The sequence below is a fragment of the Malania oleifera genome, chromosome 3 (assembly GCF_029873635.1).
Source record: "Malania oleifera isolate guangnan ecotype guangnan chromosome 3, ASM2987363v1, whole genome shotgun sequence".
In the NCBI taxonomy this organism is placed as follows: Eukaryota; Viridiplantae; Streptophyta; class Magnoliopsida; order Santalales; family Ximeniaceae; genus Malania; species Malania oleifera.
This window is the reverse complement of record NC_080419.1, coordinates 63,554,732-63,572,308: the sequence shown is the minus strand read 5'-3', so window position 1 is coordinate 63,572,308 and position 17,577 is coordinate 63,554,732. Positions and strand designations below refer to the sequence as shown.

Here is a 17,577-nt window from a genome sequence, read left to right as displayed (position 1 = left end):
AGAAATCTAGAAAACAATAAAAATATTTAGAAAATTGGAAAACAAGATAGAATTTTTGTAATTTTTTGAAAAATTAGAAATGAAACAGAAAAAGTTTTGGATTTCAAATAGTTCCAAAACATTTGTTATTTTACTTCTTCTGCAAAGTGCAGACAAATGTTGTAAACATAAACATTAGCTGTTTTTTTTTTTCCCTCCTGAGAGTTTTAATGAGTTATGCATTTAGGATTGGTTTATTCAAACATTCGAATGAAAATAGGTTTCACTTTGGAATGGTTTTGTAAGCATCCAATTTGGTCATTTTGGTGGAATTGTTTTGAAATCGTACGCTGTGGTTGATGAAGATTTAATGACTTTAAAATACCAGGTTTAAATATGTAAAGAACTTTGTATTTATTATTTTGGGTTGAGAAACTAGCTAGTGTCTATGGAGAACAGGAAGAAGCATGGAGGAATGGGTGTAAGACATCATTAATGTGCATGGAAATGTAGGCTCAAAAACATGTAATTACATGATATTGTGAATGTTGGCATGGTTCAACAAATTTAAATGCCTCCAACAACAGCTGCAGTTTGTATTGGGTAGAAATTTGGTGGCCAAAGAGCAGACCTGAGTGGACAACCATTTCTTGAAAGAGGAAGTTTGGATGCTTTCAAGAGTTGTGGAGGGGACAAAGGATAGGATGCTTTCTCTTTAACTTTATTTCAGAGATGCTGGGATACTCCTAAAAGGTTATGTTTTTAAAAATAAAAATAAAAATTCACAAGAGAGAAAGAAGTCATTTAAGGGGGCTTAGGGGATGCCATGCAATTACGACAACAAGAGCAAAACAGGAATCACTGGTGATGTAAAGTGTCCTAGTAAAGGTATGTAGCATATACAAGCCCCTTAATTAATAAGAGTGGTCAATATGTATCCTTCAGCATGAGCATCAATGTGGCTGACCCTTTAAAAGACCTTCTGTTCCTTTCCTGCCTCCTGGTCCAAAAAATGGTGTGAAGAATGTGGGACATAGCAGCTGCTCTCTTTTTCCTAAAACAAGACCTCTTGCAAGCAAAGAGGGATACTCTTAAAAGCAGTAATTTTATTTTATTTTTTGCTTTCTTTTTATCAGAAAAGAAAAAGTCATTTGGGGGAGGGGGTGCCACCCAATTACTATAAAAAGAACAGAAGTACAAAACAGGAATCACTGACATTGTAAAGGTGTATGCCATGGGACTGACTGAAAATATGTCAATTTTGTTTAGGGTCCACCTAGGATCATCTGAATTTCTACGAGAGGGGGCAATGCTGAAAATTTTGCCTAGAAAATCAGAAGTAGTTGAGTTGTTAGCGTTACTAACAAGACGGATGTCCCACATGGCTCCAGTCTCAAAAGGATATAAAAGCAGACCAAACTCTTTGGATCCACTTCCAAGCCCTTGCTCTGAAAGGATCACGAGCTTTTCTGGAGCCGCAATTAACATTCTCCAATAGAGAAATTTCTCCTTCATGAATCTCCAGAACATTTTCCAAGTAAAGCTTTGTTTTAAACTAGAAATGTTAATATGCCCAAAACCCCTGATTGAGAGGGTTGTTTACCTTCCATTTGTTCAAGTAATACATTGATACCTATAAATATTCCCATGCTGCCCCCAAAGGAATCCTTTTTTGAATATCTTCCACTCTTTTATGCACCGAGATTGGGATGGAGAAGCTAGAAGGGAGATTTGAGAGTGCTCTTGATTAGGGTGTTTTCGACCTTTTGAAAATTTATATATATTCAAATTTCTCACCAGTGGGATTTATTTCTTTTTTTTTATTTTTTTATTTTTTTATTTTTTGGTACTTCTCCAAGAGGCAGTCCAAGACATTTCAAAGGGCCCAGCTTACAGGCCAAAATTCGTGCAAGGCAACACTGATAGGGATAGGCTTGCTTTTACCAAAATTAACTTTAAGCCCCAAGATTGCTTTGATACAAAAAGTAATACATCTTAAATTCAGAATATGCTGAGGATCTGCCCCATAGAAGATCATAGTGTTGTCTGCAAAGAGGAGATTAGAAATTTCCATCTCTGTCTTCTTTTTCAATTTTGAGGCCTCCCAACGACCTCTGTAACCAGGATGCAAAAGAGAGGTGTGAGGGGATTCCCTTGTCTAAAATATCTGGACGGATGGAGGAAATCACTTGGGTGGCTGTTGATAATATAATGGCGAGAGCTGTTGTGGTGATGCATTGCTCAATCCACTTGCACTACAAGTCATAAAAAGCATATATATTTTAAACATATAAGGTAGGAACTCCCTGCACACATGATTAAAACCTTTCTCCATATCAACAATCCCCCTTTTGCTACTTTTACAATTTCTGAGGCAATGACTGCTGTGTTCATAATTTGTCTCCCATCAAGCTCATGGGCCAGAAGTCCTTGATGTTGCTAGCCCTTACCTTCTTTGGAATCTAGGTAATAAAAGTTTAATTAATGCTGTTCAGAATTTGCCTGAGTAGAGGAAGTCTTCAAAAATCTAGATAATGTCAGGTTTAAGGACCCAAGTCTTGAAAGAAAACCATAGTGAAGTTGTCAGGTCCTGGGGCTGTCATCATTGCATTCCTTGGGAACATTACTAATTTTCACTTCAGTAAATGGGGTTTCCAGCCACAAATTAGTTGCTATATTATTTTCTGAAATTGATTCCATCAGCCTTTGGTCTCCTAAAGGCTGATTTGGTGTAAACATTCTCATAGAACTTACAAATTCCTTCTGGTTCCTTACTCTTCCAAGATCTCGTCATCAATTCCCACTTGATTTATGGTTTGAATCTTCTGTGAGAGGCAAGTTGGTCTCTGCTGGATGTTGGGTTTGTGGGAATTGCTCTGATGAATCTAATGCGGTGTCTTGGTGAGGATAAGTAGGCATCTGAGGATGCTGAATGGAGTGTTTTTATATCTTCTGTTTTTACTATCTTTCTTAGTGGGTTCCGTTTGGACTCTTGGATGGAATTTTTTGCGACTCTAGTCTTTGTTTGTAGCTCTGTTTCATCCTTGGGTTTTTATTTCTTAGTTTTTAGCTGTGTTTCCTTTTGTGTGCTTCTGATTTGTGTGGGAGGCCCATCCTTTGGTGATGTGCTTTTTAGTGGTTTTTTTTGCCTACTATGAAAAAGGAGAGATCTTAACCGTATCCTTCGTAGTTGGTTACCAAAATATTATTTCATTGCTTGTTTCATAAGGGGAGCAAGACAGGACTTGTGTCTGTAATAAATTAATGGTGTGTATCACATCATTAGCTAGTGGTTTTTTTTTTTTTTTTTAAAGAATTGGTGCACATTACTTGGTTGTAGGCAATGTTTTAAAACGCTCAATCAAGGCTCGCCTCAAGGCATGCCTAAAATACCTTGAGGTTCAATATAAAATACCAAATTCCAAAAAGGCTAACGCATTACATGCTGAGGCTTACGCAGTTGTACAAAAGGCATGCCTTTTGCGCTTTTTCAGTTGAGGCTCATGCATTTTGGATGTGTGATTCTCAATTTAGAATTGGCTAGAAAATTTTAACTGTGTTTATGTAAAGGGAATGCCATAATATGAGTAAATTTCTAAAACTCTTGAATCTTAAAATTTCCCAAAATAACTGAGAGTTGTATCTTCAATCATGAAAACAATTTGAACTCGGAATAGTATAGCTATCTCTCGTCATGATTTATGTCATGAATTTAAGTTAGCAGGCAAACAAGTAGTTTGCAATTATATCTATTTTTTGTTTTTTAAATTAAATTTGTGATTTTCTTTTTCTTTTTTTTTCTTTCAAAAATATATAATTCATTTACAAATTTTAATCTAAAAATAAAATTCTCAAAAGTCTTACATCCCAGTGCCTTAAGCTTACACCTCGCCTTAAGCCTTTGCCTTTTAAAACATTGGTTGTAGGTATGTAAACAACGGATTTGGGGAGGAAGGGGCATTACCTAAATGTACCCCACCAAGAATAATCTGCTTTGAATCCTCAGAGCATTGTATTTATCCCTATCCTCACTCATTAGGGGATCTGCTGGGTGTCCGAATCATGGTTCGAAATCGCGGTCGCGGGTAACGTCGCGAAACGGTCGCGGGTCGCTTGAGACGCGGGTGTTACGTAACGGGAAGCGAGCGTAACGGTCGTGAATTTTTTTCACGTATGCACAACCATGCCAAAATTAAAAAATAAGCATGAAATCCATCAATACATGATTTTTAATGAATTTTGAAGGCTTTCATTCAACCTACAAATGCTTTTTAATACGCATTATGATTTTTATATTAATTTTAGTGCGCTATTTACAAAAAAAAAAAGCATATTTTTTTGTAGTTTACATTACTTTAATGAGTAAAAAGAATCAATTAATTAAAGTCATAAAGTTACTAAAAATGAATCAATATTCAATAGACTTAATACTCAATATACACATTATACATACATGAATTTAAAAAGTGATTAATATCAAATATCAATAAATAGTTAAAAATACATGAATACTATATTACAAATTTATAACATAACACATGTCACCACCAAAAAGAATGACGTGAAGGGTCTTCATAATTTGCATCTGTATCTTGAGATTGAGATGGGAAATTATCTCCCCATCCTTGTGGAAATGCATAGTTGAATGAACCCAAGTTTGCGTCATTTTGTTGTTGCTCTTGAAAATGTACTGGTAATAAAAATTCTCCTGAATAATGTCTATAAGTTGGGGCAGGGGCTGGCTCTGGGTAGTATGTAGAAGAAGACTCACTAGATCCTGAGATTCCTGATCCACTAGGATAAAAATGTGAGTCACGAGATGCATAATGTGGATATGCTGGATGAGATCCATATGATTGTGATGATGAACCATCTAAACCAAAGTCGCCAAAACTACGAACCACACCATATGAATCTTCAGTAGAATCGCTAGGGTCAGCACGAGCACTCCTTCTCCTGGGTTGTGAAGATTGGTTCCCTGGAGGAATACCCAAGTCATAATTTTCAGGTATGTCATGTAGTCCATAAGAATCAGAAGGATATATATCCCTTCCAAATGATGTCCCTATATCATATCCATAATTATATTCTACACCGCCGCCTCCACCACTGCCACCCCCCCAACCCCAGCTCCAGCACCTCTATCACCATCATCAATTTTTGGTGGGCTCAAACCAAGATTGTCATCACTTTGTGTATGTTCAGGGCTTGAATTTGAATCATCATGCGCGTTTATTGGTGGTTGATCACCTCCTTCTGTAGTACCACCAACCTCTTCATTTAACCAATTTGAATTGTCCTGACCGTCGAGTAGTGGTGTCTCTCTCTCCTCTAACCATTGACTTAAAGTTTCATCTTCTTCGAAAATGTAGTCCAAATTGATAGGATTGAAACCCTCTTCAATTTCTCGTTGGCTTCTTCTCATTGTACGTCTTAACTTTAACCTCATGTTGTAATGTACGAAAACAAGTTTTTGTAGTCTCATGTACTTTAATCTATTTCTTGTTTTCGTATGGATGAGGCTAAAGGTGCTCCAATTACGCTCATAGTTCGAAGCTGATGTGGTCTGGCTAAGAACTCTAATTGCTATTCTTTGGAGCTCAGGAGCACACAAGCCATAATGAATCCACCATTCAACTGCATGAATAATTAAAAAGAGTATTATGTTAGTATAGCGTATTTCAAAAGTCAAATTTGAACACAAAGAGAGAAAATAGAGTCATTCTCCATTATTTAGCTATATAGCCATATTTACCAGGATTTGTTTGTTTCACTGCTCTTTGAGCCAACGGGGTTTCAAAAGTCTCCTACCTATCTTGATATAGCAACAACTAAAAAAGGATGATTGTGAAATATAATTAATTAATTAGATGTATTAATAATTATTCTTGAAAGTATTACAGAATATTAGAACAATTCATTATTCAATTTAATGGAACCAATACTTACTTGATTAATAGCCCGAATTTGAGTATCTATATCGGGTACCAACTTGGTTATCACTTTTTTAACTCCATCCATGACTTCTCTAGCAACTTCAGGAGATGGTGGGGCACCATAAAGAAATTATGGGTTCAAAAAATACCCTACAATTAAATTTAGAAACATATTAATCAATAGTTTTCTAATGCAACTATGCATAATTTAAAAGTTAAAATAATAAGAAATTGTATTTGATTTACACTTATCAGCAGCGTGCAAATCTTGGTGCAACTGAAAACTCCACCGGTTGTCAATAATTTTCCAATAGTCTTTGTAAAACCGGCAATCTTTTTGAATGGCCAACTTCGCCCTATCAATTGCCTCGTATATGAAGCCCATGGTTGGTTTTTCATCACCATCAACCAATTTAAGAACTTTCACCAAGGGTTCTTGCACTTTAATTATATCAGAGGCCTTTTGCCAAAACTCTTTGCCTAAGATAATTTTCTTTGAATCATATGCTGGGCCTGATTTTGCCATTCCAAACCTTGAGCTTTTCCAAGCATCAGATGTAAACATTTCCCCTAGTGCTTGTTTATGCCTGACAATAGTCTCCAAAGCAATGAAATTTGTTGCAAATCGAGTGATGGCAGGGCGAAGTAACTTTCTTCGTGAAATTCACTGTCCATTTGTGGTTGTAAATAAATGAGGTTATTCTTCTTGCATCTTCTAAGACCTTCTTCACGTTACTTTTCTTGCTAATATCTTCAAGAATAAGGTCAGTCACTACTTGGACAACATTCTCCTCTCCAATTTCTTCAACCACCTCGTCCATTAATCTGAAATGAAATTATAGATTCAATAATTACTACCATTTAATTAAAAACATGCAAGTCCATAATACTATTTGCATATACAATTAAAATTAGAAAATTACTTGAAATAATATTCAGCTGTTCTGCTTGGCACATCAGAGGCATCAACTGATTTATGAAACACGGTGCCTCTATCGCAATGAACTAAAAAGTTTATAATGTGTTTTCTAGTTGGTCCTGACCAACCATCACACATAAGTGTTACCCCTCTCTCCTTCCAAATTCCAACAAAAGAAGTTATATAATTTTTCATTTCTTGATACTCTTGCTCCAAATAAATTTCAGATATCTCATACGGTGATGGACCCTTCACCCCCTTTCCAACCTCTGCAACAATATCAAGCATAGGCTGCATAAATGGAGAGTCAGCTACATTCGCTGAAATCCGATTATAAATTAGGAATTTTCCAACCGCTTTTCCTAATTTACTTCTTAAACCTTTCAATAACTTTGTGTTGATTTTTAGTTGTTTTGCACTCTTGCTTCTTTCTAAACTAGGATCCATTGCCTTTAGTCTAGCTTCAGGGGCATCAGGATTGATCCATTGTCGTCCACTACCTCCAGCCTCTCGACCACTATAAAATCGAGCTCCTGCTCTATTGAAACCACTGGTAGCACCACTGCTAGAGCCACCTCCCTCTTCATAAATATTACCCCTTCCAGTTGTTCTTGCTCGAAATCTTTGTCTCTCTTCCCATTGTTGTTGTGATCGTATGCTTTCTTGTCGAGCAAATCTCATACTTTCTTCTTCCAAGTCTTCTTCATCGCTCAAATTCTCAAAATCTCCTCTAATTTGGGCTTCTGCTTCTTCTTGCCTTTTTTGTTTATCTCTTTTCTTCTCAGCATACTGTTGTAGATGTTTCATCATTTGTTCTCTTACTTGTGTGGTCACATTTGAGAATCCAACTACTTGACCCTTTTTATGTGCCAAGTGTTGTTTCAAGCGTGTAATGCCCCCTTTGATTATCTTCCCACATAACTTACACATAATAACATGTCTATTACCGTCCACCGCAGTACCAAAATGTCATCCAATATCCTCACTAGGTAAGTTTTCATTTCCTCTATCACGTGACATATTGATAGACTTAATTTGATGATCTCTATACAAAACATAAAGAAAATACAAAGTTACAACCTTCCTACAATGACAGGAATAATATAATTAGTAATTTAGTAAATATTAAATAATAAGTACTAAATAGTCCTAATTTTTAATACTTATTACTTAAAAATAAAGTATAATATTTGATTAAAAATAATAAGTAATGTTTATTATTTTTATATTTAAATAAACAAAATTATAAAATACTAGATATTTTATTACAAAAAAAATATATTCCTTTATCTTTAAAAAGATATTTTCATTATTTTTTATAGCTTGATTTTATTTTCATTTATAACTATAAGAAATTAACATTGTAATTTTAAAGGTGAAAAAGATTTTTGCTCTACTTTCATATACATCACAGCATCACAAATAGAGATCCATACATTACAAATTGACTATTTAATTTTTTAAGCATTTTCTCAGTATATGGATTAAAATTAAATTTTTCTACAAATTCCAATAGTAATTAGTAAAAATCAGATTTATTAATGTATTAACTATTAGGTTAATTTTTTTTTTATTAAGTTATCAATTTTTACTTTATTTGATAACTAAAAACAAAAAAATAGATGTAAACATTTATTTTACCTAATTTTAAATTTAAGGTCAAAATGACGTTTTAAAACTTAAAAAATATTAATAAATAGGGTCACCCTACTCAAGAAATGGCAAGTAGATACACATGTAACATAAAATGGGTGACAGATGTTATTTAATTTTTTTTTCTTTTATAATATGAATATTATTTAATATTTTTTCAATAGATGGGAGTGAATATGATATCTTCTTTATCAAAATGACCACTTTGTCCTGCTGACATAAATAGTATGTTAGCCAATTGGTGCCATGAATTAATTTTATTTCTATAAGTTTGGCAAATCCTAAGACTAAATATTATAATAATTGTGCAGAGTATTCCTTGGAATTCTTTAAGAATGGTGAAAAATAGAGCTCAATTAAGCCTAGATAATATAAAATGCCATCACATGGATGTCTTGTGTACATACATTATTTTAATGCTTTGTTTAGATGGTGAATGCAGTAGTGGATATTCAAATATTATTATAAAAAAGGCTTCAATTATTATTGGTAAATATTAATTATTTACTAACCTTAAAAAGTATTAATTATATACTATTAATAATTGCTTGCTATGTCATGGAATTAATTTTCATAATTATCTTTCAAAAAATATAATACAATTAAAATATTTATAAATTAAGAAAATTTATTTTACATAATTATTAATGATTTCTAATTTTTTAAAATATAATACAATTAAAATATTTATAAATTAAGAAAATTTTATTTTACATAATTATTAATGATTTCTAATTTTTTACTCTATTAAATTTTTTTTTTTTTAATTCAATTAACAAACCTATTTTACAACAAAATATAATTTTAAAAAAATAACATAATGATAAGTGCTGTGGGTGTTGAGTGTTGAGTGTTAGAGTGTCTCATACACTGGGGCTGGGAGTCGAGTCAGACCGAGAGAGGGGAGGGATTCGAGGGAACTCGGAGGAGCCTCGAAGGAGCGAAGGTTGCAAAGCACAAAGCAGCGATGACTCCAAGCTCCGAAGCTGAAATCGAGAGACTGGCTGGTGGTGACTGCGACGACTGGCGGGGGAAGGTGCCGATGGGCTATCGGCGACTCGCAGGGGCGGCGGAGCTGCTGCAGACCTGTCGCCAGTGACTCGCCAAGCTGCTGCAACTGCAAGTCTGCAATTCTTGAGTCCTGGAAGCTGCGAAGTGCGAAGATGAGTAGATCTGCTTGGTGTGCTCACTCTCAGGCTTCGAAGCCTTCTTATTGCTTTGGCCAACAAATTTTCAAGGTCAGTTTGTAACTTTCCATTTTACCCTTTGAATGGCAGATGGGTGTGGGGACTGGGGAGAGGGGGAAAGCAGCGCTGCTACCTGCAGCAGAAAGCCTTCAGCGAATCTACGACCTGTCGGCCATGTAACAGTCCGTAACGGACCATTACGACGTGTAACATTGGGGTATCAGCCGTTACGTGCTGTTAAGGCCGTGAATTTTTTCCGAACCGCATTATCGGCCCGTATCGGTTTCGAGGCCTCCGATTTCCGTTACGTATCGGCCCTTACGCTATGTAACGGCCGTTATTTAAAACCATGGTCCGAATCTGCTCCGCCAACCAAAAAAAAAAATACAATATTTTGGAAGAAAAAAAAACAATACTTAAGTCTATACTTATTATTAAAATGAAATAACTTAAACATAATCATATTGTTGATAAAATCTAACCTTATTAGTAGACTAATACAAAATAAACTGAAATTAATACATTAGGAAGCTATGAACAATTGAATGAAAATACTATGTTGGTACATTGCTTAAATGCATATATAAGCATGCATATATTTGTTTGTTTATTTATTCATAATCTGGGTAAATTCAGGGCAGATTTCGGTTAAGCAAGCAGAATTTGGGGCTGGGGGGATTTGGTGTGGGAGAACGCATTTCCTATTTATTGCCTTTAATCCAACTGTATGGGTAGATTGGGGTTGGATATCTGCCTACCATATCCATTTACATTCCTACTTGGCTAGTGTTGCACTGATTGTCAACATTTGTGCTGTACACTGAAAATGGTCTCTATGTATTCCGTAATATGTAGTCTGATATGCAGCTTAAATATTCAGTGATAAACTTGATGCTCTCTATGTCAAATATACTTGTCTTGCATTTTTATAACTTGAGATATTGGTATCAGGTTCTTTTAACCTCATGTAAGGCAATGGCTCCATTCACACCCTTTTTTACTGAAGTTCTATATCAAAATATGCGAAAAGTTTCCCATGGATCAGAGGAAAGCATTCACCATTGCAGTTTTCCTGAAGAAGAAGGAAAGGTATTGTTGTTTTTTATTTAATATATTCTAGTTACAGAACAAACTTGAAATTATTTGTTGCTCTATCAACAATAAATTTTTTTTACACAATAAAAACTTTTTGAACTCTATGTCAGAGAGGGGAACGAATTGAGGAAAGTGTTGCAAGAATGATGACGATCATTGATCTTGCCCGCAATATACGTGAGCGACACAACAAGCCTCTAAAAGCACCACTCAGGTATGCTTATTGTAGCTTGTATTTTGCCACTTATGTGTAATTCCATGCGTCTGCTGTTTGTTCTCTCTACATTGCTCACTCATGGTTTTCATTCTTCTACATAATTCTTCTTCTTTTTGGGAAATGCAGGGAGATGGTGGTAGTTCATTCAGACAAGGAGTTTCTTGATGACATAGCTGGAAAACTGAGGGAGGTCAGTGGATAACATTACATGCGTGTATTGCCATGTTGAATCACTTATATTACTTTAAACTGCTTCTAGGATTAATCAGGTGTCTATGTAGTCGTGTAATCAATGTTGGTTTCAATGAATGCTATATCTTGTGGTACATCTTTGTCTCAGCGTATGTTGTCCTTAGGTAACTAGGAATGCATTATCAAATTAGTCTTGCAAAATGTAAATGTCTGCGGTTCCGAGAGATGATCTTGTGTTTAAGGTAGCACATGTCATGGTAAAAGTCAATGTTTTGCATACTTATGTATGCCAGGGTATTGCTTTCTATGTTTTATAGTTGCAGAAATCTCTTGCCTAAATTTTATTTTCTATAAACTAATTAATGCGATCTCTTGTTAATTTATTTTAGTTTGAGTAAATTTGTGATGTTTTCAAGGTCAGTATCAGAAAACCTGTAGCCTTTGGTTATGCTTTTGTACTTATTTGCAATTATGACGTTGGCCAAATAGCTGTTTTGGTCAATATTTCATATACTGTGGAACTTAGAATAAAATGTCTGTTTTCATTGCTGTAAAATTTCTAAACCAGGCATATATGAAAGATCTTTTGTTCTGATGTATGTTCTAAATAAAGGTTTACTTTTGGCTTAAATCTGGTTGGTTGTATTTCTGCTGCTTGGCTGATGGTTTGCAGTTTGCTCTAGGTTTACACATTTATCCTCAAATTTGTTTATTATCAGCTTGTTGCCATGTTATTATTATGCTTTGGACATTCATAAGTTATATTCCGTCTGCATTGTAGTATGTGCTTGAAGAACTGAATGTAAGATCTATGGTTCCATGTAATGATACTTTGAAATATGCATCACTGCGTGCAGAGCCTGAATTCAGGTATTTAATGTATAATTTTTAATTATAGTCTTTTTTGCATGTTTCTACTCATTGATTGAACTTAATGTTATTGGATTTTACCCTAGTCTTTTAGGTAAACGACTTGGAAAATCTATGGGAGTCATTGCCAAGGAGGTTAAAGCAATGTCCCAGGATGACATTTTAGCTTTTGAGAAAGCTGGAGAAATCTCTATTGCCAATCACTGTTTGAAGTTGACTGACATTAAGGTACTATGTATGCTTTTGAGCCAACACATTCCTTAATATAATATTTTAGTCAATATACTATTCCAAACTGGGATGCAAAAATACTCTTCCTGTTTAAAAGCCTTAGTGTATGTGGATTTCATCAGGGGCAAAGACAGAAATGATAGGCTGCAGGGCCTAAGTTAGGGATGGTAATGAAACAAAATTGGGAACTTGAGGATTTGGATGATTCAAGTAGACTGCAAGGTCTGACTTGCAAATGTTCAAAAAAATTTATTTTTCTTTTCCCAAAAAATGGTGCTTCACATACACTTCCAAAAAATACGTTTCATATGGGTGCTATACATAAAAATTTTCGGAAAAATCATATTTCGAAGGGTATAAATTTTATAAAAATATGTTTCAATGTAAATGGTGAAAACTTGATGAAAAAATGTGTTTTCTGAGACTTTATTAGTCATTTATGATTTAAATTTCACCAAAAGAGAATATTGTTTAATAAACGTTTGCTTTAAAAAAAAATCCTTTTTTCCTTTTGAAATACAATGACTAGAAGTGTTCTGATAGTAATGATCCACATAAAAGAGCTGCTCAAGCTTGGACCCAGATCACCTGAATGTGATTGTCCAAGAAATAAAAGGAATGTGTGCTTTGCTATGAAAACCTAGGCATTAACTTTCATGTCAAAATTTTTTTATTTTAAAAAATTGCCATATGTGGTTCCTGGAACTTTTGCTTTTACTGGTGGCATAAAATAGTAAGCCCGATGTGGATTTGTAAATATTCCCTCAAGATAACAGAGAATGGGATAAAAGATTCTTGATATGTGCAGGCAATATTTCGTTCTTTGAAAACTGAAATGTTTATTAGTGTTCTTGGTCAAGAAAAACAGAAACATTTAGATTATATTCTGTACAATGTCTTGATAGAATGATGATATAACCTTTTTAACTGTAATTTTACTAAGATTGTGCTAACTTGTAACACTCTTGGACTTCTAGGTTGTCCGGGGTTTCAAACGTCCTGATGGTATGATGGAGAAAGAGATTGATGCAGCAGGAGATGGTAAGGGTTAGCGATGACCACTTTATGCGTGTAATGATTCATATTCATGTCTCATAGTTTTTTAATCATTTTTAGGTGATGTTTTGGTGATCCTGGATTTGCGACCTGATGAGGACTTGTTTGAGGCTGGTGTTGCGCGCGAGGTAAACTGAAAATGGCTTATACATGGCTGACTAATTACTAGTTGATCAATATTCATTTTGATTTTGTTCGTCTAGGCATACATTAATTGACCGGGGTTTTGTTTCTTGTTCTTTCATCTTTTTGTTTGTGAATGTTATTTGTTATTTTTATTTTTGCTTAATTCATATTGCAGTCCATTAGCATGCATCTGAACAATAAAAATTACATTCTGATGACTGAATTTTTGAAACTTCATGTAGATTGTCAATAGAATCCAGAAATTACGGAAGAAAGCTGGCCTTGAACCTACTGATACAGTGGAGGTTTACTTTAAATCATTGGATGACGATAAATCAATCTCCCAACGAGTTCTGAATTCACAGGTAACATCTAAGTTTTTTATCATAGTAATTTATTGTTATTTGTTCTACACTATGATTTCTTGCTGTTATATTTGCTGCAACATGGTATTGATGAATCATCTTTTTAATCAGAGCAGCTCAGTAAATTTGGTTTGGAGCAAGAGTTGATGATGATGATGATGATTATACTATGTTACTTAAGCATCTATGTGTTGAAGTCATATATAAATAGCATTTTTAATGACAATACCAGTGAAAGAAGGATTATTGGATTTAGTTTGGCAACAGTGAAAGACATTGTACCCTCCAGAACTCATTACTTGATTATAGGGAATATGCATGGATTCCTTTTTCATCTTATTTTTGGTGCATGAACTGGACTCTCTCAGGGTTAAAGCTGAACACTTGTGCTTTACAGTCCAAAATATTATTTTTGCACTTGAAATTAGCCCTTTAGGCATTGTGTGCTCTGACATTGCAAATAGAATCTGGTTATATTGCATGTGTCCATCTGCTCTGTTAGCATGTGCGGTGAAGCCATGGAGAGCCTTGAAGAATTGCCTTCAGTACTCCCCAGCATGATGATAAACAATTTAATTCCCATCTTAGGATATTATTTTTTTCACCATAGTATTTTTATTTTTAGGTATAGTTTCATCATATGAATTTAATGTTTGAAGCATATGGGTTCTCTAAGTAAAGAAAACTTCGTGCAGTATGATGTTTTGCCTCATGTCTCAAACGTGGGAGTTCATGCATTTGACTTCTTTTTATGCAATGTCAAAATTCACATGTTTGTCTGGTCAAAATGTGCCTGACATGGTAACCATGATAGTCAAAACTGTTCTTTTTTTTTCATGCGCAGGAACTCTGCATTAGAGATGCGCTTGGCTCTCCCTTGCTTCCTTCATCTGTTATTCCCCAACATGCTGTAAGTTTTATTGAACAATTGCTCTGTTGGTATTCCTGACATCTCTCTTAATCTCTTCTTAGTATGCATGTTAGATGACGGGGCTTGCCTTAAATTAAGAGCAAGCTTGTAAAGTGAATAGCATTAATTGTTACGTTCTTGGTTGTGCCACTTGTACAAATTTGTATATCATTATTATTTTTTTAATTTTAATTTTTCTATATGTTTTAAGTCAACATGCTTTGACATGGATTTTTTTTAGCAACTCTTAGCCCCTTGGAGGTTGAAGGGACATTAAAGGGTCACATATATGCTATGGACTGGCTATGATAGTGATCTTATTACATGTTTAGATTATCTTGTATAAAGGACAGCTTGATCATTTACAACCAAAGTTCCTTTAATGAAGGAATGATATAACAAAAAAGAAAAAATAAAGGGAAAACTAGTTCTTTTATTGCTTAGCCACTTATAGCCCTTAGGAAGGGACTTCCCCTTGGCCAATCCCACACCTTTGTTGCACCAAACATGGTCAAAGGTTGCCAAACCAAGCCACCAAAACGATGCCTATGTGCCTTCTGTAGAAAATGTCTGAACAATGATTTTTTTGAAAAAAAAAATAGCATAGAACTTTTGAGCAGTTAATATGAGTTAGTTTTTGGATAAACAAATGAGTCTGCCTCTATCCCATATTACCCAAATTGACTGGTCCCGGCCATAAGTTACATTTATTGTGATGTTGTTGCAGAAGTTGAAATTTCCATGCATTGTTTTGGTAATTATTTAAATTTGCAGGTCATTCTTTGTGAGGAGAATTTCTATGGAATTTCTGACCTCTCATTTGTCATCACATTGGCAAGGCCAGTGTTGTTATTCAATTCAGATGCTGTTCTTGCATTATATGCAGGTTGGTTCTTGGTGGTTTTTTTTCCCTTTTTTACTTGGTTACATGCAGTTTTTTTTCTCTTCTGTTTTCTTCCTCTCCATGAAATTCTTCAATGGTTTTAGGAAACTCAAAATTTGTGGAAGGTTTGCAAACTTACATGCTCTCAAGGGATTATTACAGTTTGAGGTCAGAGTTTCAGCTTGGAAATGGCAAGGTTTGTTTCTCACCTCTGAGCAATCATCTATAAATTGGTTGTTGGTTGCATGTGCTATTGGTTTCATCATTTGATCCGGCCCTCCCCACACCCACCCCCCCTTCCAACCCTTTGCAGATTACTGTCGATTGCATTGATAATCAGCCTGCCATGGATATAGAGTTGGGAGTCCATTTGTACTTGACCGTTGGAGATCACTATTTGACCACTAGAACTAGATGATATTTAGTCCAAACTGATTTATTTTATGTTTTATTCTAAATTTTTGCTTGTATGAGAATAATTTTTATGAGTCCAAAGAAAAGTTGTGAAAGATCTCAGATTGTTGACGTTGTTTCTTGTACAAATTACTTCCATTCCAAAAATATTTATGCATCAGAGAAATTCAATGTCAATTGATGGTATTATTGTTCCAAATAGGTTTACTGTGCGAGAATTCCAGTTTTTTTTTTTTTTTTTTTTTGTAAAATAATCTCGTTGTGTTTGTTTGTATTTTTAAGCCTTGGGATAAGGGTTGGTTCTTGTCCCTAACGAGACTGGAGGGATCCTGTTGCTTGTGATGAGTTTTTTTTCGACTCGTGGAACTTCCCCATACTGTTTATGCTTTTAAACAGTATCAGAGTAGGGGAAAATAATCAGCACTTGGCTTCGTTGCAGGAAAGACAATCCTGCTGGGAAAACCATGCACGTCTTCTGGGTCAATTTGAGCCCCAGGAAATGCTTAGCGCACTTAGTGATACAAGACTTGGTGAACAACCTTCTAGAATCTGTGTTCTATATAGCTGTTTGAAAATCATTGTTTTGATTCAGGTTGGGTACATGTGTAAATACTCGTGAATAACCAAACGTGTGGAACCGTGGTTATCAATAGGCTGTGTCACAGACCCTCAAAATAGGATTGAAGTAAGGGTTGTGCGGCACTCGTTGAGAGCTCTTTTCGATGAGTTAGCCAATAGTCACATGTTCAAGCCTGTAAGCACGAGCACCTGATAAGTCATTATTCATGAGAAACTAGGAACTGATGGAACGTCACACGAGAAAAGACATTCATATATACGGAATAATACTAAAGTAATAAGATATATCACAATTCAAGACAACAAAATATCATAATAAAAAGGACTACTTATATTATTCAAATTCATAAGGATAACCATACAAACGTTAACACAAGCAATCAAAGATTTATTATAAATCCTTGGAGAATACTCTCACTTGTCTATCCCATTACATTGTCACTCCCTAACATTTTTTCTCACTCATCTTATTGACGTCCTCATCGATTTGTTGTAGGACTCTTCAATCTTCTAATGTTGGTGTTGTTGTCTTCAAGTTTTTGAAATCTTGAATCTTTTGCATGACATGTTGAAGGTTTCTGGCCTTTTTCCAACTGTTCTCTTGTTCTCCCAACTCCATCCATTGAACCAAATATTGTTGTTGTTGACGACCTTCTTCGTTGACGATTCTGTTTGCAAGGATCTCGTGGATATCGCTGTTTACAGTCTGTCTTCTGGAAATTGTTGATTTCTTTAACTTCGGTCAGTGTGGCTCTACTTCATCAACGTGGAATGACTTTAGGTTGCTAACATGAAACACCGGATGGATTGGTCTTCTATGGCTCTTCATTGACTTTGGTTGTTTAAGTCGATAAGATGCATGTCCCACCTTCTCGATCACCTTGATTGGACCTTCATAGCAACGAAAAGCCTTTTATCTTTGCCGTGAAGAAATCAAAATGTCTTTGGTGACATTTTTACAAGAA

The 17,577-nt window shown here is 35.0% G+C and overlaps 1 protein-coding gene across 1 annotated transcript in view; it reads left to right on the top strand.

Moving 5' to 3' along the window:
* Window positions 1-16,232, top strand: part of LOC131151846 (isoleucine--tRNA ligase, cytoplasmic) — a 140,520-nt gene extending 124,288 nt beyond the window's left edge. Inside the window, exons 16-27 of the mRNA XM_058103297.1 lie at window positions 10,626-10,763; window positions 10,880-10,983; window positions 11,113-11,176; window positions 11,960-12,048; window positions 12,135-12,276; window positions 13,257-13,320; window positions 13,396-13,463; window positions 13,704-13,826; window positions 14,671-14,736; window positions 15,511-15,622; window positions 15,724-15,815; window positions 15,933-16,232. Of these exons, the coding sequence (XP_057959280.1) occupies window positions 10,626-10,763; window positions 10,880-10,983; window positions 11,113-11,176; window positions 11,960-12,048; window positions 12,135-12,276; window positions 13,257-13,320; window positions 13,396-13,463; window positions 13,704-13,826; window positions 14,671-14,736; window positions 15,511-15,622; window positions 15,724-15,815; window positions 15,933-16,037 (1,167 nt within the window). The 3' untranslated portion in view covers window positions 16,038-16,232. The remainder of the gene's footprint in view (window positions 1-10,625; window positions 10,764-10,879; window positions 10,984-11,112; window positions 11,177-11,959; window positions 12,049-12,134; window positions 12,277-13,256; window positions 13,321-13,395; window positions 13,464-13,703; window positions 13,827-14,670; window positions 14,737-15,510; window positions 15,623-15,723; window positions 15,816-15,932) is intronic.
* The last annotated feature ends 1,345 nt before the right edge of the window (window positions 16,233-17,577 follow it).